Raw genomic sequence first — 19,823 nt, 5'->3', positions numbered from 1 at the left:
ACAGAGTCACAAAAACATTGACTATTCCAATGTCTCTTAGGGAGTCTATATAGCAGAGCTGGGATTGGAACCCAATTTTAGTTCCAATTCAGCACTTTAAGTACAAAATCATCCCCTTACTTGCATAGGGAGAGAAGGGATGAAACTGGGGGAGTGTAAGCCACTGAAAGCAGCTTCCTAGAGTTTGGCAAGTGTCCTAAGGGCAGTAGTGGAAGCCCCATTACTTAGCACATATCGTATCTAAGGACTCCTATGAGACAATCAGGTGCTGTGAGGATGGTCTAGGATAATCTAACAGGAAATCAGTAGTACTGTGCTATTCAGAATGAGCATGCACTTTAATATTGACATTACTCACTAGCTGACTACTTTTTTTTTTTTTGTATCTCTGTTTTAGGCCTTGTGCATCAAGGAACCTGATCCACAAAGCAACTACACCGGTGTTAATGCGTTGAAGCAAGTTCTTTTACCGGCAGCAGAGAAGGGAGGAAACCAATGCAAAAATCCCCTACCATCAAAACCAGCACCCTCCAAAATGTCCCGTGTGAGCAAAGACTCTGGAGTGCCTGAATCCAAAGAAGCTAAGAAGGAGAGCAATGCAGATCTTACTGAATCTGAGAACCCAGCAGGCCCTGCCGTAAATGAGACTATCACTGAACTTAATGCACCAGCAGGGGCACAAAATCTGGAAACCCAACCACTGGAGCCTTTGCCCACAAGAACACTGGAACACGATGCTGTCCCCAGTGTTGCTTCACTGGGCTCTCTCGCCTCTTCATGCTTTGAATTAGATCACAGCTATCCCAACCTTCTTAAGTATGTATCTTCTTACACTTGAATTTTGCATTACCTGGACACCCTTCTTTTTATAGGCTTCTACTATGTACAAAGGAATGTTTGAGGTCTCAGCCCACAATACTGACTCGAACTCCAAAAGGATTTAGCATGGAACTCGCGTAAACATTTCAGTCAGGAGCAAGTAAACTTCTGGGGTCAAATTCACATCTGTGTAAGCAGATGCAGCTCTTTTTGCCTTTTTCAGGGGAATTGCATCTCCTTACATGAAGGCTGAATTTAGCTTTATGCATTTAAAGCACTCCACAGGGTTCACGTAGTAAGTCCCACATCATTGAAAAATACACTTGACTCAGATACCTTTAATCCCAAATATGCTTATTGTAAAGGGTAGAACTTCAAGCGTAATACACATTAAAGCGAAACCTGTGTGAAGATCAGGTAGGTTTGGCTGACTTTTTTCCCAGCCACTTTTGAAAATGGAATAACTTTGAAAAGTTTTCACAATCTGTGCATGGATGGTCTCGTTAGGCGGTCGGAAAAGTGTATGAGAGCCAGTTCTGCTATCAGATAGGGTCTGTCCCATAGGAGTCAGTGGGAGCCCCATGCATCTGGCTTTATATAACTAATTCCCTTTTGAGAAATTTTTAGCCACTGTATGTGAGCTGAAAGAAGCACAGAAGTTTCTGTCAATCCAAGTAGAGGCATCAAACCAGTTTCAGCTGTTAGTTTTAAAGTCAATACTTCCATATACTGGATGTCCTATTAATTTAAAATAGGAATTTGTTATGAATCTTTGCTGTAGGACAGTGCCTGTGTCTCAGGGACCATTTTAATAACATTCCAGGTGATGTACAGAGACATGACCCCCAAACGAATCCACTAACAGAGGATTACACACACATACTGTACTCATTAAAGAGCACTTACAATAATCTGATATTTATTTAAATTATGGAAGCATGTGCTGTCGTCCCTATGATACACTAATACCAAGAGCAGATACCAATATAATAAACACAGTGACCATTCTTGGCTTTAAAATGAGCATTATTTCTGGTAGAGGTCTTCTGGATCACTCCTATTCTATAGGAACAAATGGAGGATACCAGAAACAGGTAAGTGCTGTGCTTTGAAAACTGGGTTTACATTTCTCAAGGTGAGATGTATTCTGTGTTTTGGTGAGTGACTGATTTAATGATGCACTGGATTTCAATGCATTTTAAGGTTTTTCCCCATTGCTGTGACTTGATCAATTGAAAATGAGCCTCAACCCCTGTATCTCATAGCACATACCTTGTGTACTGATCTTATGTATGCATCCTGATGCTAAATAGTTTGAAATTCCTGAATGTGTAACTGTCTTACAGTGGAACTAATCTAACTGCAGTGCTCCTCGGGGAGATCCAGCTCACTGTCCGATATGCCTCTTTGCGACGGAGTCTCATTGTGATGGTAAATAATTGCAGGTAACACTTACATACTGTTGTTTGTATTTACCTGTAATCTAAATGAGAACGTAGCTTTTCTTGTACATGTTAATGCTTCACTTCAATATATCTCATGCAGCGTACACAACAGTTGCTGTAGGAAACATTTGCTGACTCTTAAACTGTGCAACTTTGCTAGGCACAGGAAGATACCACCACCACATTTCATCAACCTAGTATTCTGTCTCTGATAGTGGCTGGTACAGCAGGTTCAGTGGAAATGGCCACTATAGGATTTGTTAAAATTATGGAATAATATGCTAATACAGTAACTTGCTTACTAACCCTAATGGCTGGTGTATACCCTGGAACACAAGGTGTATTGGCCTCGATTTTTTTCAAGAATAGATGCCTACAGTTAGATTACTACATCCCTGCTCAGGCCCCCTATGTAAGTGGCCTCATTTCTCAAATGCAGTGTGTCCAGCAGCTCCCACTAAACTCAATGAGTCTGGAAAATTTTATATAACTGAATTTGAAACACCTAAAATCATTCCTTGCTTACAAATCAGCCACCAAGACTATTACTTTTATCCTCTAGCCTAAGTCTGGCCTGACTTTGACTAGTTCAGAATGTACATAGTAAAGAGGCTCCCTGTCATATCAACACAGACTTATGTTCTTTTAAAAGAAACTTGATGCCAGCTTCTAATCGTGGAGTAGATCCATATGTTCGTGTCTACCTGCTTCCAGATAAAAGATGGGCAAGCAGAAAGAAGACGACTGTTAAGAAAAAAACACTGAACCCCCATTATGATGAGAAGTAAGTAGGAAACTTCATATCACAGCTGAACTATTAACAGAAAAGATTAAACTGATTATAATAAAGATCTTTAGCAGGCACTCACTGTACCTAATGAAATACTTTGCAGAGCTGTATACATCTGTTATGTATAAAGGACTATATGGTGCAAAGACTTACAGCTTTTCTACAAAACTTACCATTAGGGGCTGGAATTTGCCAGTAATTAAGGTACTTGGGCAGAACCAAGCACCAGCCTTCCCTGTATTTCTAGGGACATCCCTCCCTCCTGCCTTTCCAAAGTTCAGTAAATGCTGAATGCTGTTGCTTGTCTCTTAATGTGGCATGTTCCTGTTGTATCCTCTCTTCTTGCATGTGACTGTCTTCCCTGTACCAAACCAGCCTACTTCTTGTCATCCAAACCCTTCCTTTGAAGCCCACTGAGTCCTCTCTCTCTTCCACAAAGACTTTAAAAAGTCACCTTTTTGAGACTGGGCCGTAGGCTGGGCCAGTTGGTTTGTTACCTGTCTAAATTACATGATCTAGTTTAGGTTGTAAACCATATTTTCTGTCAGTTTGTATGGGGTCATGCCCAACAGTGCTTAAAACCTGCTGCTACTCACCTGTTCGGCCAACATTTTTGAAAAAGTGACTTTGGGGGCTTCAATTTTTGGAGCCCCACTTAACACTTCAGAGGTTCAGCACTTTCTGGAAATGGAGAGAGACTTTGTCTCAAGCTGGGCATGCAAAATCAGTAACTATTGAAAAATCTTAACCCTGGACTTAAAACTGTGGAATTGCTGTTTCTTACTCCCCTGGATGACTGCTGTGTATTTGCCTCACCGCTGCTGTCGGGAATGCTTCCTCTTCTCCCCCATCCTTCTTTCCAGTATCTCAACAGTCCTGTACTACTTGTAATGCAGTTCACTAAATACATAGTATTCACTATCTCAAAACACTCCACCTTACAAGCCTGACTTCTGAAAAAACTCTAACCATGCTGAAACTCACTCTTCCATACACAGCACCTCACAGACCTAATTTTGTCTTCAGTTTGGATGACTAGCATCGTATGTGCCAGAATTGTGACTAAGAACTCTATTCCCCTGCTTCTTCCTTCATCTTGCCTTGATATGACCCAGGGTTAGTTTATTTCAGGAACATCCCCCCACATGTAAGGGTTTGATTGTGGGCTTCTTCCATCTAATGATGGATTTTGTCCTGTGGACATTCCGATTCTGCATGTGGGAGAAAATGGCCATAAATAGAGGTTCATCCCAAACATGTGTCTTCTGTATTGCCCATGTTCTCTTGCTGTGGTGGAAAGGGCTAATCCGCCCCCAAATGCTGCTGTATTCTGTCACTGATCTAGAAGGGACTTGGAACAACTGCTCAGGTTAATAGGCGTTAACTATGGATATACTGCTACTACTAGTGTCACAGACACGTAGGGATCTAGTCTCCGCTGAACAAGCGATGTGAAAGGCTCATACCCTGCCGCAAGTTGCTCTGATCAAATATAAAACTCCTGTTTTGGACACTAATACTGTCAAGGTTTGTATTCAAATGGATAGTGAGGTTCTCAACCTGTGGTGTTGACTCGCTTTGTACAGTATACCTTACCCTGTAGAGCACAGCCATGCTGACTCCGCAATACTAGTTTGTTCTGACCATGGACTCTTGTGTCTAGTTTCTGGTGGTTAATACTGTTTGACTCCATTGATTCTGGTCCCTTCATTGGCATGCATTTTTTTGAAAACTCTTTTCTAGATTTGAATTTTTTGAATCTTTGGAAGAAGTTAAGAAAAGGACACTAGACGTTGCAGTGAAAAATAGCATGCCGTTTATTTCACGTGAGAGAAGGGAATTGGGAAAAGTAAGTTTTAAACTATGAAGTACTATTTGATATTAAACATTTATTTTAAATGTCTTTACCATGGAAGCTGACTGTACATCTAACTTTTGTATAAGACTTACACTTAAACTGTTTTCTGGCCCTCAGTATCACCGGTGATAGCTTTCTGCCACTAAATTGTAGTTCCAGCAGCTAGGGCTGGCCAGGAAACAATTTTTGGAAATTTTTTTATGCCAAAATAGGATAAAAAGCCACAAACTCAATTTTTTGTGGAACTAGAATTCTGCAATACTTAGTTTAGTAAAGAGAAAAATGTTTCCACTGCAAAATACATTCCCTGGCTGCCAATGACCCAGGGCTCCCCTTGCCAACTTGCCTGATGGGCTGCTGAGGCATGGGAATAATTTGCTGATGGGAAATTTTAGTTTTGCCAGTTAATTTTCCCAAAAAGAAAAGGAGTACTTGTGGCACCTTACAAATTTATTTGAGCATAAGCTTTCGTGAGCTACAGCTCACTTCATCGGATGCATTCCTGAGCAACTGTTCTCAGTGCTGAGGATGGCAACAGAATGCTGAAAGCTCAGCTCCTTGGAACAGGAGCTATACCTCTCGAATTTTGACTGGAGGAGAGGTTAACAGTTATACATTTAAACTTTGCTAACAGTCTTGTAAATTTAATGTTGGCTATAAAATTATGGCTTATTTTTTAAAGGTTCTGATTGATTTGTCAAAGGAAGATTTAATAAAAGGCTTTTCACAATGGTAAGTTTGTTATAGCTTCAAAGCATGTTCATCGTAAGTGAAACACCTTTATTACAAATGTGCTACTTTTATTTTAAAAATTATGGGCCCTGTTTTGTAATTTTGGTTGAGTGAATAGTCCATTACCAATTGCAAATGTAAAACTAACTAGAATTAGCTTGGACAAGGAACCAAATTTAAATGGTTAACTCGTTAGTACAAGACCTACTGCTTGAAATGTATTCAGAGGATTAATAAACTAAGAATATTTTGTATGTTAATGATATTTTGCAGATTAATGTGGAATAATTACATTAAAGCCTCTGGGGGAAAAACAAAAGTAGCGTCTCAATGGAGTATTGTTTGCTACAAGGCACTTGGTTTCTTTCATAACCTGGAGATAAAATACCTTAATTTGCTATGTCTTAATCAGCAATACTGATTTCTGACAAATTTCAAATGACAGTATTACTGTATAGGAATTATTAAACATCAAGGCATCCAAGATCATGCCTGTCTAGTTGAATATTTGAAAACTTTAGTTATCATGGTTGAGGCTACAGTAGCAAAAAGAAAACACTGCAGTATTAGATACTTAGTAGAAGTACCAGCTCCAAATTTTTAACATGACTTGTGTGCAGTTTTGCAGTTTGAAATCAGGTAGACATGTCAGCCACCAGAGATGCATCTATATTGTTTTGGTTACAAACTTAGTTAGGGTTCAAAAAGGCCTCAACCTAGTTCCTAAGTTCTTTCTATTTCCAATTTTCCCCTATTACAAGTTTACAGTGCTTTGTTTTAAAGTTTCTAATGAGTGCTGGAATTAATGGCTTCAGCTCTCTTCCCCTCCCCCATTCCATGCATGTTACATAAAGAAAAGCAGAAGAGCTTCAAAAGCATGAAGAGCTGTGTAGCTATTTCCTACTCCTGCAGAATGAATGTTACACATTAAGAGAAGCTTTTGAGCTCTGCTTCATGCTTTTCAAGCTTTGAAGCAGTGCTCAAAAGCTTGTCTCTAATTGGACCAACTTCTGTTGGTGAAAAAGATCTCACCCACCTTGTCTCACACAAACAAAAACGAGTCATAGAATCATAGAATATCAGGGTTGGAAGGGACCCCAGAAGGTCATCTAGTCCAACCCCCTGCTCAAAGCAGGACCAATTCCCAGTTAAATCATCCCAGCCAGGGCTTTGTCAAGCCTGACCTTAAAAACCTCTAAGGAAGGAGATTCTACCACCTCCCTAGGTAACGCATTCCAGTGTTTCACCACCCTCTTAGTGAAAAAGTTTTTCCTAATATCCAATCTAAACCTCCCCCACTGCAACTTGAGACCATTACTCCTCATTCTGTCATCTGCTACCATTGAGAACAGTCTAGAGTCAAATCCCTCCTCGAGGGTACTTGTTAAAACTACACTAGGCTTGTTTTCTTATAGGTGCTTCTTTCAAATATAGTTTTTAAAGACATATCACTTGCTGTCCTTTGCAGGTATGAGCTGATAGCAAAGAGACGGAGCAGAAGATGATGTCCTGTATCATGTGCCTTATATGCAATGTATATATGTATATTCTGTAACCTATTTTAAAACTTCAGAATATTGTACCCAAAGCAAGTTCTAAGGTGAAATGTTTATAGTTTACCCTTGTCAATGACTAGCTAGCATTTTATAAAAGGCAGGAATACAAGAAATTTAAAGCTTCAGATTTAGACTGGGTCTAAATGTGTTAGGTACTCAAGCATTTGTTCCTGGATTAGTCCTACAAAGCATATCTTCAAAGAAACTTTAGTTTCCATAGTTGAGTCTTCATTTAAACAATACCTTTAGTCCCAAGAGTATAGCAGGGCTGACTTTAAGATAGACTTCACTTCTCCAGGCTGTCTGTATCTTAACAAAATGCATTAAACTATAGGAGTTGTAATGGAGTGTTTCAAAAGTCTATTTTGCAAGCTGATATATGGATTGTAATAGCTTCTATTTGAGCCACTAAGAGTCTATTGTGCTACCATTCAGCTGTTCAGGAGCTTTTTATAAAGTTGATTATAGGTGTTATCTGGAAAGATATATATGTAATGAGCCACCAAAGCAGGGTGAATAACTGTGCCAAATTATCAACAGGGTTTTTAATGTGTGATGCCTTAATATTGAATATTTTATTACTGTACTTTGTCTTGTGAACCTTGCTAATAATGCACAGCCCCCTTAAAAATAACTACAGTTTTTATTTAAAGATGGGCTAAGATGTACCAAAATACTTCCAGGAATTCAGTATATTTTTAGTTTCAAAATGTACAATAAATTGTTTAAAGATGATGGCTCAGGTTGCATTTGTCTCACGAGCAAGACTAAAACCAAGATCTAGTTCTCAGCAGCAAAGCTGGCTAGTTTCAAATATGTTTTTTAGCTGTAAGACATTTCCAACTTAACCCAATCTGCCTGAATCACAGAACATCAAACTCCTGCTCCCTGACTGTCAATATCCCAAAAAACCTTTACAGCAGCCAGCCATGAGTCTAATAGTGGGTAAGCATCAGCTAACATGGGTCACTAATTCATACAGCAAGAATAGGCTCTTACGCTTCAATTCTAATACAGGTTTCAGAGTAGCAGCCGTGTTAGTCTGTATTCGCAAAAAGAAAAGGAGTACTTGTAGCACCTTAGAGACAAATTTATTTGAGCATAAGCTACAGCTCACTTCATCCACTGAAGTGAGCTGTAGCTCACGAAAGCTTATGCTCAAATTTGTTAGTCTGTAAGGTGTCACAAGTACTCCTTGTCTTTTTTGCAATTCTCATACAGTATTTTCTGCAGTGATTGGTGTGAAGTGGTTAGTTGTACTTTTGAGTAAACCTCTACAGCATAGTTCTACATGCAGTACTTGAGTTTACAACAGATCTAGAAGCTAAAGGATTAATAGTTTACCCAATCCAGCCAGGGATGGTCTGAAGCTGTTTTCTGTTCCTTCTTTTTTCAGAACCATGATCTCTTCCCTAACCTGCTCATAGACAAAGTGCAACAGAGAAAAGATTTTACTCAACTTTTATTTTAGTCAAAACATTATAAAACTGTACATTAAGATCAAACAAGGTGGAGGTAGCTGTAAATGTATTAATTGTTAGTCTTACTTACAGCTGAGTTTTACACATTTAAAATCTTCATCAAGCTAGCAATTTCAGACTGTGCACAGCAGGTACAATGTCATCCAGATTACTGATTTCTGAAAACAAGTTAAGAGCACAGGAATGACACACACATACAGAAAGTGATATGGCCTACAAGTTGAAGTTTTAGCTTCAGTGTTAGAAATGTCCTATTTCAGAGAATAAAACCTTGATAGTTCTAATCTAAAATATAAGTTCTCTCGAGTGATGGGCTGTCAAGGTCTTTCAATGCTAGCCTACAATCAAGGACTTTAGGTTGCTAGTGCAAACCCATCTCATCTACTCCTGAAGTTGAGTGCAACAAGTCATGGTCAGGCCCACTTTTTCCCTGCATCCAGCTGCTGCATGTTGCCTAATCAGTGCTACTCCTATCATGCTGCAAGGCCTGGGGAAGTGTGTGTACCCTCAAACTGATTCCTACTGCGCATAAATAAAATCTTAAGGAAAAAAGTTTAATCACAGTAGGTGTAACAATCAAAAAGGTTTTTCAAACTGGCTGTGACCCTCTAAAAACAAGTAGAAATGCAACATGGAGCCATTTGCAGTATGCACCTCTCAGCCAAGCTGTAAGCCCTTATTTACATAACTAGCAAGAAGCTACACATTTTCATCTAAACTCTTCAACCAGAAATCAGGTGATTGATAGCTAATAATGCTGCACATGTGTGGGACTAAATTCTTCACCCACCTTCAGTTAAGTGACGAACAGATCTCTTCTGCATGACTCACTATATACTTTAACAGCAATTCTCACTCACGAAGGCATGATCCAAGAATGGGTTGGGAAAGGGAAGCCGCACTCAACCTATGTCACTAAGACTTCTAAGAACAGTTCCACTTACTGCCTCAGATTCTGTCCTAATAAGTTTCTGGGCACATGCGGGGGGGACTTGTAGGACTATCAGCATGTGAGTGGCTTAGTCTCTCCTCACCTCAGCATAGGTAGGTTAGCAGCCCACAGCTCTAGATAAGCCAGCTAGTCTGGGATGAAAGCACCACTAAACTTGGGCCAGGTGGGTGGTGGGAGGCTGTTATGTTTCCCTTAGCTCCCATGTTAACTCTGGCTGTATACATAGCATGTCTTCACTACAAACCTCATAGTTAAGATCCAGGATCAATTTGTTCTATCCCACCTGCTCCGAAGCTCCCCATTCTAGTGCCCTACAACAAGCAATACATAGCATGCTAGTAATAATGGGAGATGTGGAGGCAGACCATCACTCGCCCCACTCCCTCACTTTGGAATTAAGGCCTAACACCACCATGACTATGTACACATACAACACATTAAAGTTTCCATTGAAAGTCATTTTGGGTTGAGGAAATTCTGGCTGAAACCATTTTGTAAAAATGACTTACCTAAAATACAAAGTAAATCTTGAATAAGTGCCTGAAATACTGGAAAGAAGTCTTCATGTTCTTCCAATTTGTTGATGATACTGAAATGAGTCAATTGTAATTTTAAGTCTATAGTCCTGCACAAATGACTTAGACAAAGGAACCATGCAAACTTATTCTGTTTTGCCATAACCAAGGAAGAAGTTTCTGTAAGAGACATGGCTTTGTTCTTTACAATAGGGGTGGGGAACCTGCAGCCTGCTGCTTCATTTCATCCGGCCCACGGCAAGTCTCCCTGCTGCAGGATGGAAGTCCCGAGCCGCCATGCGTCCCTGCAGGGCTGGAGCGGTGAGCACTGGCTTGCCCTGCTGCAGGGGAAGCCCCAAGCCTCCACCCCCCCTGTGGAGCTCTGTGGGGCCCACAGCTGATTTTTTTTCCTGTGGGTCAGTGGCCCCAATAGAAAAAAAGGTTTCCCTACTCTTGCTTTACAGGATTGGATTGGAGCAGTGGTCTGTATATATAATCCAGTATATTGTTTGACAGGGACTAGTACCAGCTATTTCAGAGGAAGGTGCAAGAAATCTTGCAGTAGGGGACTACTACTGACTCTGGCTGTTCCTGTTATCTATATAAATATCCTGTTTAAACTCCTTTCTCCAATTATACCTTGAGCCAGTGAGTTTCACAGGCTACTTGTACACTGCGTGAAAGGATTTCTTTCAGTTAACTTCGATACCTTTCATTTTCACTGAATGTCCTGGAGGTAAAGAGGAAAGCCTGATGTACCATTATCTACCTGCAGCTGCCTCCTGTAACGTTCTTTCCCACTCGGGGTTCAATCACATAGACAAGCCCCAAAGCTATGCACATTTTTCACAAGTGAAAACATTATGAACTAGAAAAGAAGTTTTAAAAAGTATTTACAGGCCTGATCAATTCAATTAACTCAACCAACCAGTTTCCCAATGAGTATCCCATTAAGATGTTTCCTCTGTAATAATAGTTCTTCCTATGTCACACATGCAATATTTGTTTTTTGTCTCCCTTGTAAAATTCACAACTTTTATAGGATATTGGTTTAAACCGACTATATTCTCAAGTAAAGCAGAAACTTTAGATCTTGACTTTAGCCTTAATTTTTAGGTGTCCCCCCCCAGTGCAGCCTGGAAACATATTTTCCTGAGGCAAGTTCTCCAGTCCATTTGTGTAAGAGTTTAAAATGGTGATACTGAAAGTTATAAAGTAATCCTAACCAGTTCTCGTAACTCAATCATGTGTTATTACACCTGTTATAAAAGCCCAAATACCTTTGGATGTCTTGGGTCCCCAGCAGCTGCTCTACCTGTCCAGTCACATTTTCATTAATTACCTTACATAGCTTTCCAACAGTGTTCACCAGTACAGCGGGTGGGGCTGAATGATCTGGAAAGAACACAGGTGTCATAGCTTCCAAAATAGCAACAACATGGAAGTACTGTATTCTACGCACAAAGCAATTCTAGTATCCCTGCTTTCACTAATCTTTTCACACCTCTTTCTGGATACTCCAGCTGTAGAACTTGTAATTCTTCACTTTATTAGCTGAAAACATGGTGATCAGTACGGCTGTTTTAGAGTGAGGAATCTCTTAATGGCTCAGAAAGCATTTCTGTTGCAAAGGTGTCAAATTCAGTCTAAGGAATAAAGTGTGCTGAGCTATTAAGTCTTCTAACTGCAGCAAGGATCTGACAGAAGAAAGCTCCATTTTTCCCAGTCACTCACTGTAACATTAATTCCTTCAGTCACCAAAGGTCCTCCCTTCCTATGTATTAATGATGAAATAAGGCAATCTCCATGGCTACCCAAAATTGCCAGAGGCAATGACCACAACCATCTATTTTGCCTCTAAAACACAGGCTACACAACTGACCTTTGTTTCCCAATATAATGGCTGATCAGTATTTTACTCTGACTGATTTACATATGCACCCCCAGAGCAGTCAAACAGCTAGTCCACACCGGTAAGTCAAATGGGAAGTGTGCTGGGAAAGACTCTTGCATCAGCTAGTCCATGATCACACAAAAACCAGTAAGCAAGGTAGTTATTCCCTTCTGGGAGTAACTGAGTAGGTTCTCTTGAGTCGGATAGATCCATTTTTGACATTCTAATTTTTTGTAAAAAATAGTACAAGGAAGAAAAAAGGTTAAGCAAGCTCTCGAAAGACTGAAAATTGGGCATGGAAAAGCAAAGTCACTGAGGAGAGTCATAAAAGATGTCTACAACAGCATGAGAATGGCTGTTTTTAAGGGGACAGATTCAGTTATTTAAGTTGTAGTAACACAATACGTGCTAGAAGATCTCCAAATGCAGATGAAAATTGTCTTTTTAGACTCTATGCCCTTCACGTAGAGAAAGGAGTAAAATGTACAAGTATAACAATCAGAGGGTCAATAGATAGATGTAATATAAAATGTTATTGTTTTAAATTAAATATTTTGAAAAAAACAAAAGCTTCCTCGCTTTGCTTTCCTTCATTATTCAATCACCACCTCTTCCCAGTCACAGAGTGCTGCAGGTCAAACAACAATCACACAGATGGTGTGACAAAGCAGGAATTTTCTGTATGTTTTTCAAAGCCTGTGTGTGCCTCAGTTTCCTTCTATACTTTGCACTGCTCTCCAGTGGGGGTTAACATTGCTCCTGCACAGGTGTGTGTGTCACCTGGCTGTCTGGGTGGAACGAAAAGTCATTAAGGAAGTGGTTGAAATCAATCCAGATCAACATGAGATCCAGAGAGACAATGCAAGCACCAATGACTCATGAACTGACACACTCGGCAGAGAAACCGAGGAGAGACTCCAGCTCGAGAACAAAGGGCTGGGATGTGACTAGCAAAGGATAAGTGCAGACTTCTGGTTCTGGAAGAGGCTGGCTGTTCTCTCACGGGGATGACTAAAAAGGTCAGAAAGAGACAGAGCCTAAGATGGAATCTGCTACAACTTAACTGGTGGTTTGCTCTGGCTTGACCAGAATGGACTATGCTTTTACCTTTATGTCTTTATGTTAACCGAATGACTTTCCATGCTGTGTTCCAGTTGACTAATAAATCCTACTGTTTTGAAAAAGCTGCTTGGGTATCACTGTAAATATTTGCTGAGGAGCATTAGTCTCTGTACAAGTCTCTACAGGGAGCCTATTTCAATTAGACTCACTGGGCAGAGCTCATGGTGAGCTGGAGCCCAGAGCCTTGAGTCTAGGAGGCAGTGATGCTTACTCTGAAGGAAGAATGGGACTCCTTGGGGGTCTGGCACACTGAAGGGTTCCTCCAAGAGACTGTTAAAAAGCTGTGGCATAGCACCGATCCTTTCGATCCATAACAGATGAGCTTCCCCTCTTCAGACTAATGGGTGGTGGCTGTGCCATGTTTTTATTTTTCTTCTCACAAACCCTTGTGACTGACTGACTACTCATTTCACAACACAGCTAGTGCATCCTCTTCTCTATGTCAAGACCAACTTCTTCTCAACCAACTTTTAGTTACTTGTAAAGTGACTAAGTGAAAAGCAGTAAGTCCTTACCTAGTTCTAAGAGCTCGTGCAGGTTTCTCATAGCATTGGTCATTTCTCCAAGCTTTGTGTAGACTTCATTCATTCGTGGATAAACTCCATTCAGAGAACTCACATCAAACAACTTTTGGAAGTGAGACACAATTGCATACAGTGTTTGTAACGAAGGCATCTGGCCATTCTGTAACAAGCACAAAAAATAACTTGTTAGAGAAAGTTAACAATACCCTTTAAGCCATGGAACATATTTAAACTAGGCTCTGAAGAAAAATAGACTTCTCTTATGAAAGGAACATTAGGAATGAATTTATTCAGACAAAAGATATACTTTAAAAGTTCCTAGCCAGAAATGTCCAATAATGTTCTTTTTTAATGGTTTGGGGAATATATTTAAGGATTCTCTTTGCTGATTTAGAAATAGACAAAATAAGGGAAGAGAAGAAATGATGATTACACGTCTTAAGACAAATCCATCCCTTGTCTAATTCCTTTGATTTAAACAGAGTTACACCTGGGATTAAACTATTAATATATTAATTAATTATGTTAATAGTTTTTGCCATAATACTTATTTTCATGCATCTTGCTCCAAAACCTTGTACAGGCTTCCAGATGCACAACTCTAATCAATATACAAGGAATACAAATAGGAATTTCAGAGTAGCTTTTGATATGGAAAACATTTAACTTCTGAACACTTACCTTTTCCTTATTTTCTACTTCTTCCAAGATTGTATCTACTATGAATTGTAGGTCTTCAACTCGAATGCTTTCAGTGTTATGTGTATCTACAGCGTGCCAGGGCGCCAACTCCAGTGATAGCTTTCTCAGGGACCTATGCAAGTCCTTTAACAACGAACAAATTAAGAGTTAAATAAGGCACAAGTCTTAATAAAGTAGAATACCAGGCAATTAATACTTTTATAAATAAGAATTAGGTAGATTGATTTAATGCAAAATGCATAACCCAGGGGTACAGATTGTAGATTTAGTTTCCATGAAACCAGTGAACAGAAGCTCTTTGTTTATTCTCAGACTCAAGTAAATCATCGCTGTTCTCTGTGCATGTGATGATTTTTTTTAAAAAGTGTAGTTGATATAATTTTGTTAACAGATAGCAGTTTGTTACAGTGGGATTGGATTAAAACATAAAATCTTCGTTTACATCAAAAAGCCAACAGTCTGGCAAGAAGGAAAAGAGAGAACACTAGAACATAAAATACACAGAATATAAATCCTATGATTTTTTCCAGGGACTCAAACTACTTAACGAGTAATACAAATGTGTTGTCTGATACAATATTTGGGTGGAGGAAGATATTTAGTCCTTTTCCATCCCACAGGATTATAGCTTGGTTAATAATTAATTTTTTCAATTCATTGGTAATTTTTTTAAACTTTCTGAAATTAGTTTCAGGTCAAATGAAAATCTTTGTTTCAATTTTGACCATTTTTACACAAATGAATTTAAAAAAAAAAAACTACAAGAAATTTTCAAACAAAAAGTTGTTACAAACTGAAGAACTGAAACCACTTTTGAAATGAAACAAAACATTTTGATTTTAAGTTGTTTTGGGAAAAGGGGTTTTCCATGAACCATCTGGCAAAAGACATGAATTTGTAAAGTTCTTCAGTGTCACCAAATTTCCATTAAAAAAAAAAAAAAAAATCACCTAGCTGTAGCTGGGATACAACATTTTAAAAGGGTACGTAAACGAAGTTACTGGAATAATAACATGAGAATTTTTTAAAAATAAAATTAAGCCATAATAGATTTGGAAGCTACATATGTTAATGTAGAACATGGAAAAAAAGTACAATAATTTATTACCTTTAGGGACATTAGCTGGTCTGCCCACAATTCCACTGTAGGAGGAAGGTGCTCAAAACCACATTCTTGTCCATTTTCTTTCATGTAATTTTGGACTGGCCCTTTACTCCACTTATATATTACCAGAGGAGCTCTTGGACTACTTATAACAGAATCAATCCTGGACAGCACCTTTAAAACCAAAGAAATGTTTTTATTACTCAAATAATTAACACAATGCTGTTATTTAGCCCAGGAAATTATATCATAGTTTCAATAGTTACTACTGTACAGTGTGAATGTGTATCTGTATACTTCAACACTAATCTATGTAACTGATTTAAAGACAATGATCTAGTCAGTCACATCACCATTTACAAGCCACTTACTAAAATGCTCACTAACAGTAAAAAAAAAAAAAAAAGTGTGCATACTTCACAAGAGAGGACTAGAGAAAATCTTACAAGACAAGCTTCAAAAAGTTATTTTGCAGGCCCTCAAAACAGGTGTACACAAAGGACAGAGCCTCACTCACGGAGGTTTGGTATGCATTACAACACATCTCAACATCTGCTGTTATACATACTTAAATTCAACCAATGAAATGTGCAAATTTTAGCCAGAATTTTTACATGCTATTCCATTGCACATAACCACTTGTTTCCTTTGGAAATTGTTTTCATGGCACTTACACGCAGCATTTTATGTTTGTTCAAGTGAACATGAGAACCTCGATAATCCACACAAATGGGGGAGGAGGTAAAGATAGGTCACTGGTACAGAATAGTGAGGTTTATCGAGTAATGACTGCCAAGCAGGCTGGGGAAGAAAAAGGGAGCAGTAATAACAATGTTGCTGACTAACGGCGAACACATCAGCCCTGTTCTAGAGCATTACTGCTTGCCTTTGGTGTTACCAAGTGATGGAATGCATCACCAATGGCCAAGCAAAGCTACATAAGAACATAAGAACAGCCATACTGAGTCAGACCAATGTCCATCTAGCCCAGTATCTTGTCATCCAACAGTGGTTGGTGCCAGATGCTTCAGAGGGAATGAACAGAACAGGCAATTATCAGGTGATCCATCCCATTGTCCAAACACAGCTTCTGGCAGTCGGCGGTTTAGGGACACACACAGCATGGGGTTGCATCTCTGACCATCATGGGTAATAGCCATTGTTGGACCTATCCTCCATGAATTTATCTAATTGTTTTTTGAACCCAGTTATACCTTTGGCCTTACAACATCCGCTGGCAAAAGTTCCATAGGTTGACTGTGTCTCAACTTTGTAACTCTTTGCAGTCAGCTTTGGACTTAACTATCTTGAGTAATTTTGTATTGTCTGCAAACTTTGCCACCTCACCCTTTATGCCCCTTTTCCAGATCATTCATGAATATTTTGAACAGCACTGGTCCCAGTACAGATTCTTGGGGGACCCCACTATTTACCTCTTTCCACTGTGAAAACTGACTATTTATTCCTACCTTTTGTTTCCTATATTTTAACTAGTTATTGATCCATGAGGACCTTCCCTCTTATCCTGTAACTGCTTACTTTGTTTAAGAGCCTTTGGGGTGGGACCTTGTCAAAGGCTTTCAAGTATACTATCTCAACTGGATCACCCTTATCCAAATGCTCATTGACCCCTCAAATAATTCTAATAGATTGGTGAGGCATGATTTTTCCTTAAAAAAAGCCATGTTGACTCTTCCCCAACATACCATGTTCATCTATGTGTCTGATAATTCTGTTCTTTACAGTAGCTAGACATTACCAATCATTATTTGAGTTATTCAGAAACATTTGCAGCACTTGATTGACAGCCACTGGATAAGTGGTTGTGTAGATGGTATGAAGTATACTTCTCTGGAAGTTACAGAAGCCATAGATGGTGGTACCATCTTGGGCCTTTCACAATTTTCTGTCAGAGCCATTTTCATGCGTTCAAATGGAACTTCACTTGTAAAGGGCTTGAAACTGTGAAAAATGTCTTAAGATGCTTCTTTTTGTCTCCTACTTGTGCCAAGCAGCAGGCAAAACAGCAGGAGCTAAATCTGTGAAAGGAGCACTGTGCCGGCACTTCCTTGTCCGGATGGGGAGAGGGGAAAGTCAGAATGCTTACTTAGATTGCAAGTTCTTTGGGGACAGGAACCACATATTTGTTCTGTGTTTGCACAGTGCCTAGCGCAATGGTGGGCAACCTGCAGCCCATCAGGGTAATCCGCTGGCAGGCCGCGAGACAGTGTTTACATTGACCGTCCGCAGGCATGGCTGCCTGCAGCACCCAGTGGCCGGGAACAGCAAACCGCGGCCACTGGGAGCTGCAGCCAGCTGTGCCTGCGGACGGTCAATATAAACACCGTTTTGCGGCTCTCCAGCAGATTACCCTGATGGGCTGCAGGTTGCCCACCACCGGCCTAGCGCAATGGATCCTGGTCCATGACTAGGGATCCAAGACACTACCATAATACAAATAATAAATACAAAAATGCAAACATACCTCACCTTGCATGTCACAGTAACACTCATCCCTCATTACACTGTTACCCCCGAGTTCACGTTTAGCTAACCCACTATATTTTTTGTAGGAAGAAGTTTCCCACAGTACAGAGGAACAACTTCAGTCCCTCCACACCTCTTAAGCCCTTAACATGGAGCATAAGTATTGCAAAGGGCATTGAGGTGAGCAGGCCTTCTGTCCAGGAAAGAGTTTCAGGCACTGTCACTTCTGTGCTCTGTCAATTCATTCTCTGCCTCCTTGCAATCTGATGTGGTAATTTACACTATAATAGGTTCGTGCTGAATAGCCTTATCCTTAGTGCAAAAATGCTGACTATTAGACACTATGAGGCATGGGACTACATATGAAAACTCTGAATCACAACACTACATGCTTAAGTTTAAATAGTTATATGAGATTAGTCTTTTGTTTCATTATAGAACAGTTAGCTATAATTGAACACAACGCACTTGAAATGTTGTATCTATACCTGTAAGTATCTCCTGCAACCTGCTTGTAGCTGATCTTCTCCTGTCATACTCTCAGATTCATTGTTTTCTTTTATCTTTTCTCCACTAATAATCCCATATGATCTACATGCAAAACAAATACAGCATTTCATACAAGGTCTCTCAAAGCAGCATTTAGTTTCAACCTGAGTAGAGGAAAAATACACTGGCATTTACAGCTAAAATCTCTATCTTTTTTAGTCTCCTTATAGTTACACAGACTGCCTTATACATGCACTTTTTTCATTTGCATCATATTACTGAAATCAGATCATCTTAAATAGAAAGTTTTAAAGTTAAAAGTTGTGCCCTAAACCCTAAACTTATGAAAATTCAAATGTAAAAGCTGACACTGAACTCACTAACACACTATTCCCCAGTTGTAATTAGATGGTGCAAGGTCAATATGCCCAGTATTATACAACATAAGAGTACCCAAGGATGAAACTGTCCTAGCAACCACCAAATTTAAACTATGTTTAGCATGAATTAGCAAGGGCTAGATTGTGTTACCCTCATTATGTTGAGCAGTATCTGACTATACAATAAATCCCAGAGACATCAAGTATTTGAGGAGTAAGACTACTAAACTCAAGTATCATCATTAAACCTCAGAAGTTTTTGCTCTTAACCTTCAAGGTACTACACAATTTTATTCCAGTCTACTTCTCCACTGCCATCCCTTTCTAAATTCAGATGCACACCTACTCTTTGCAAGCTGTCCCCACCTTTAATGGAAAAATTCTTGCAGTTCTTACAGTGGTCAATTAATTGAAATTAATGAGAATTTTACTTGTGTAGGGACCACAGAATTTGGTCTTCAGTTTTTATAGGCATTTGAACATTTTTATAGCACTCTTTGATACAGTATTAGAGTGCCTTCCTTACATACTGCCTCCTGAACACCTTCTTTTTCTTACTGCGTGAGGCAAACAACCTCTCCTCAAGATGCACTTATTCTGAGAAGCCTGACAGTATAAATCCACCACCCACATTATATATTAAAATTAACAGATGAGAAAACGTTGCATATCTCTGGAAGTTCACACCCTGAAGTTGTGTATATAAGCTATGTGTCTTCCAAGTTCTGTATAACTAGGTGCGCAGATGGTACTCCACATATACACAAACGTGCGTGCAAAAACAGGATTACTTTTTGAGAAAACATCTGGTCAAATGAGGCTACAGACCAAAACCTCCTCCAGCTATGCTAGGTTTCTAACTTTTAAAACTCTTGCTTAAAAAGGTTGCAACAAAAATTGTATCTAACAGCTTATTCAACCATTGTGGATGTGACCTAATTGGGTTAGAAATAGTACCCTAGCCTAGATAGC

At 39.4% G+C, this 19,823-nt stretch overlaps 2 protein-coding genes across 9 annotated transcripts in view; one reads left to right on the top strand and one right to left on the bottom strand.

Moving 5' to 3' along the window:
* ESYT3 (extended synaptotagmin 3) overlaps positions 1–7,935 on the top strand; it is a 59,862-nt gene extending 51,927 nt beyond the window's left edge. The window contains exons 18-23 of one of the 2 annotated variants that reach the window (XM_084642532.1): positions 398–816; positions 2,166–2,264; positions 2,917–3,048; positions 4,798–4,903; positions 5,595–5,644; positions 7,113–7,935. In XM_084642532.1, the coding sequence (XP_084498658.1) occupies positions 398–816; positions 2,166–2,264; positions 2,917–3,048; positions 4,798–4,903; positions 5,595–5,644; positions 7,113–7,149 (843 nt within the window). In that variant the 3' untranslated portion in view covers positions 7,150–7,935. The remainder of the gene's footprint in view (positions 1–397; positions 817–2,165; positions 2,265–2,916; positions 3,049–4,797; positions 4,904–5,594; positions 5,645–7,112) is intronic. The other variant, XM_084642533.1, reaches the window with a different exon arrangement.
* The window catches only part of CEP70 (centrosomal protein 70), a 40,303-nt gene that overhangs the window by 10,125 nt on the left and 10,355 nt on the right, over positions 1–19,823 (bottom strand). For 3 of the 7 annotated variants that reach the window (XR_014713487.1, XR_014713488.1, XR_014713489.1), the window contains exons 12-19: positions 18,471–18,573; positions 15,499–15,669; positions 14,370–14,513; positions 13,680–13,848; positions 11,429–11,543; positions 10,143–10,222; positions 8,752–8,839; positions 8,545–8,617 (exon numbers count right to left, since the gene is read on the bottom strand). Coding sequence is in view for 4 of the 7 variants with exons in the window: in XM_084642540.1 (XP_084498666.1) it covers positions 8,781–8,839; positions 10,143–10,222; positions 11,429–11,543; positions 13,680–13,848; positions 14,370–14,513; positions 15,499–15,669; positions 18,471–18,573 (841 nt within the window). In the remaining 3 variants the exon portion in view is untranslated. Of the gene's footprint in view, positions 1–8,004; positions 8,618–8,673; positions 8,840–10,142; positions 10,223–11,428; positions 11,544–13,679; positions 13,849–14,369; positions 14,514–15,498; positions 15,670–18,470; positions 18,574–19,823 lie in introns of those variants that run through there. The other 4 variants (XM_084642539.1, XM_084642542.1, XM_084642541.1 and 1 more) reach the window with 2 other exon arrangements.

This window comes from Lepidochelys olivacea (assembly GCF_965140295.1).
Source record: "Lepidochelys olivacea isolate rLepOli2 genome assembly, chromosome: 11".
In the NCBI taxonomy this organism is placed as follows: Eukaryota; Metazoa; Chordata; order Testudines; family Cheloniidae; genus Lepidochelys; species Lepidochelys olivacea.
The sequence above is the reverse complement of the archived record's forward strand: the minus strand, read 5'-3'. Positions and strand labels throughout refer to the sequence as shown.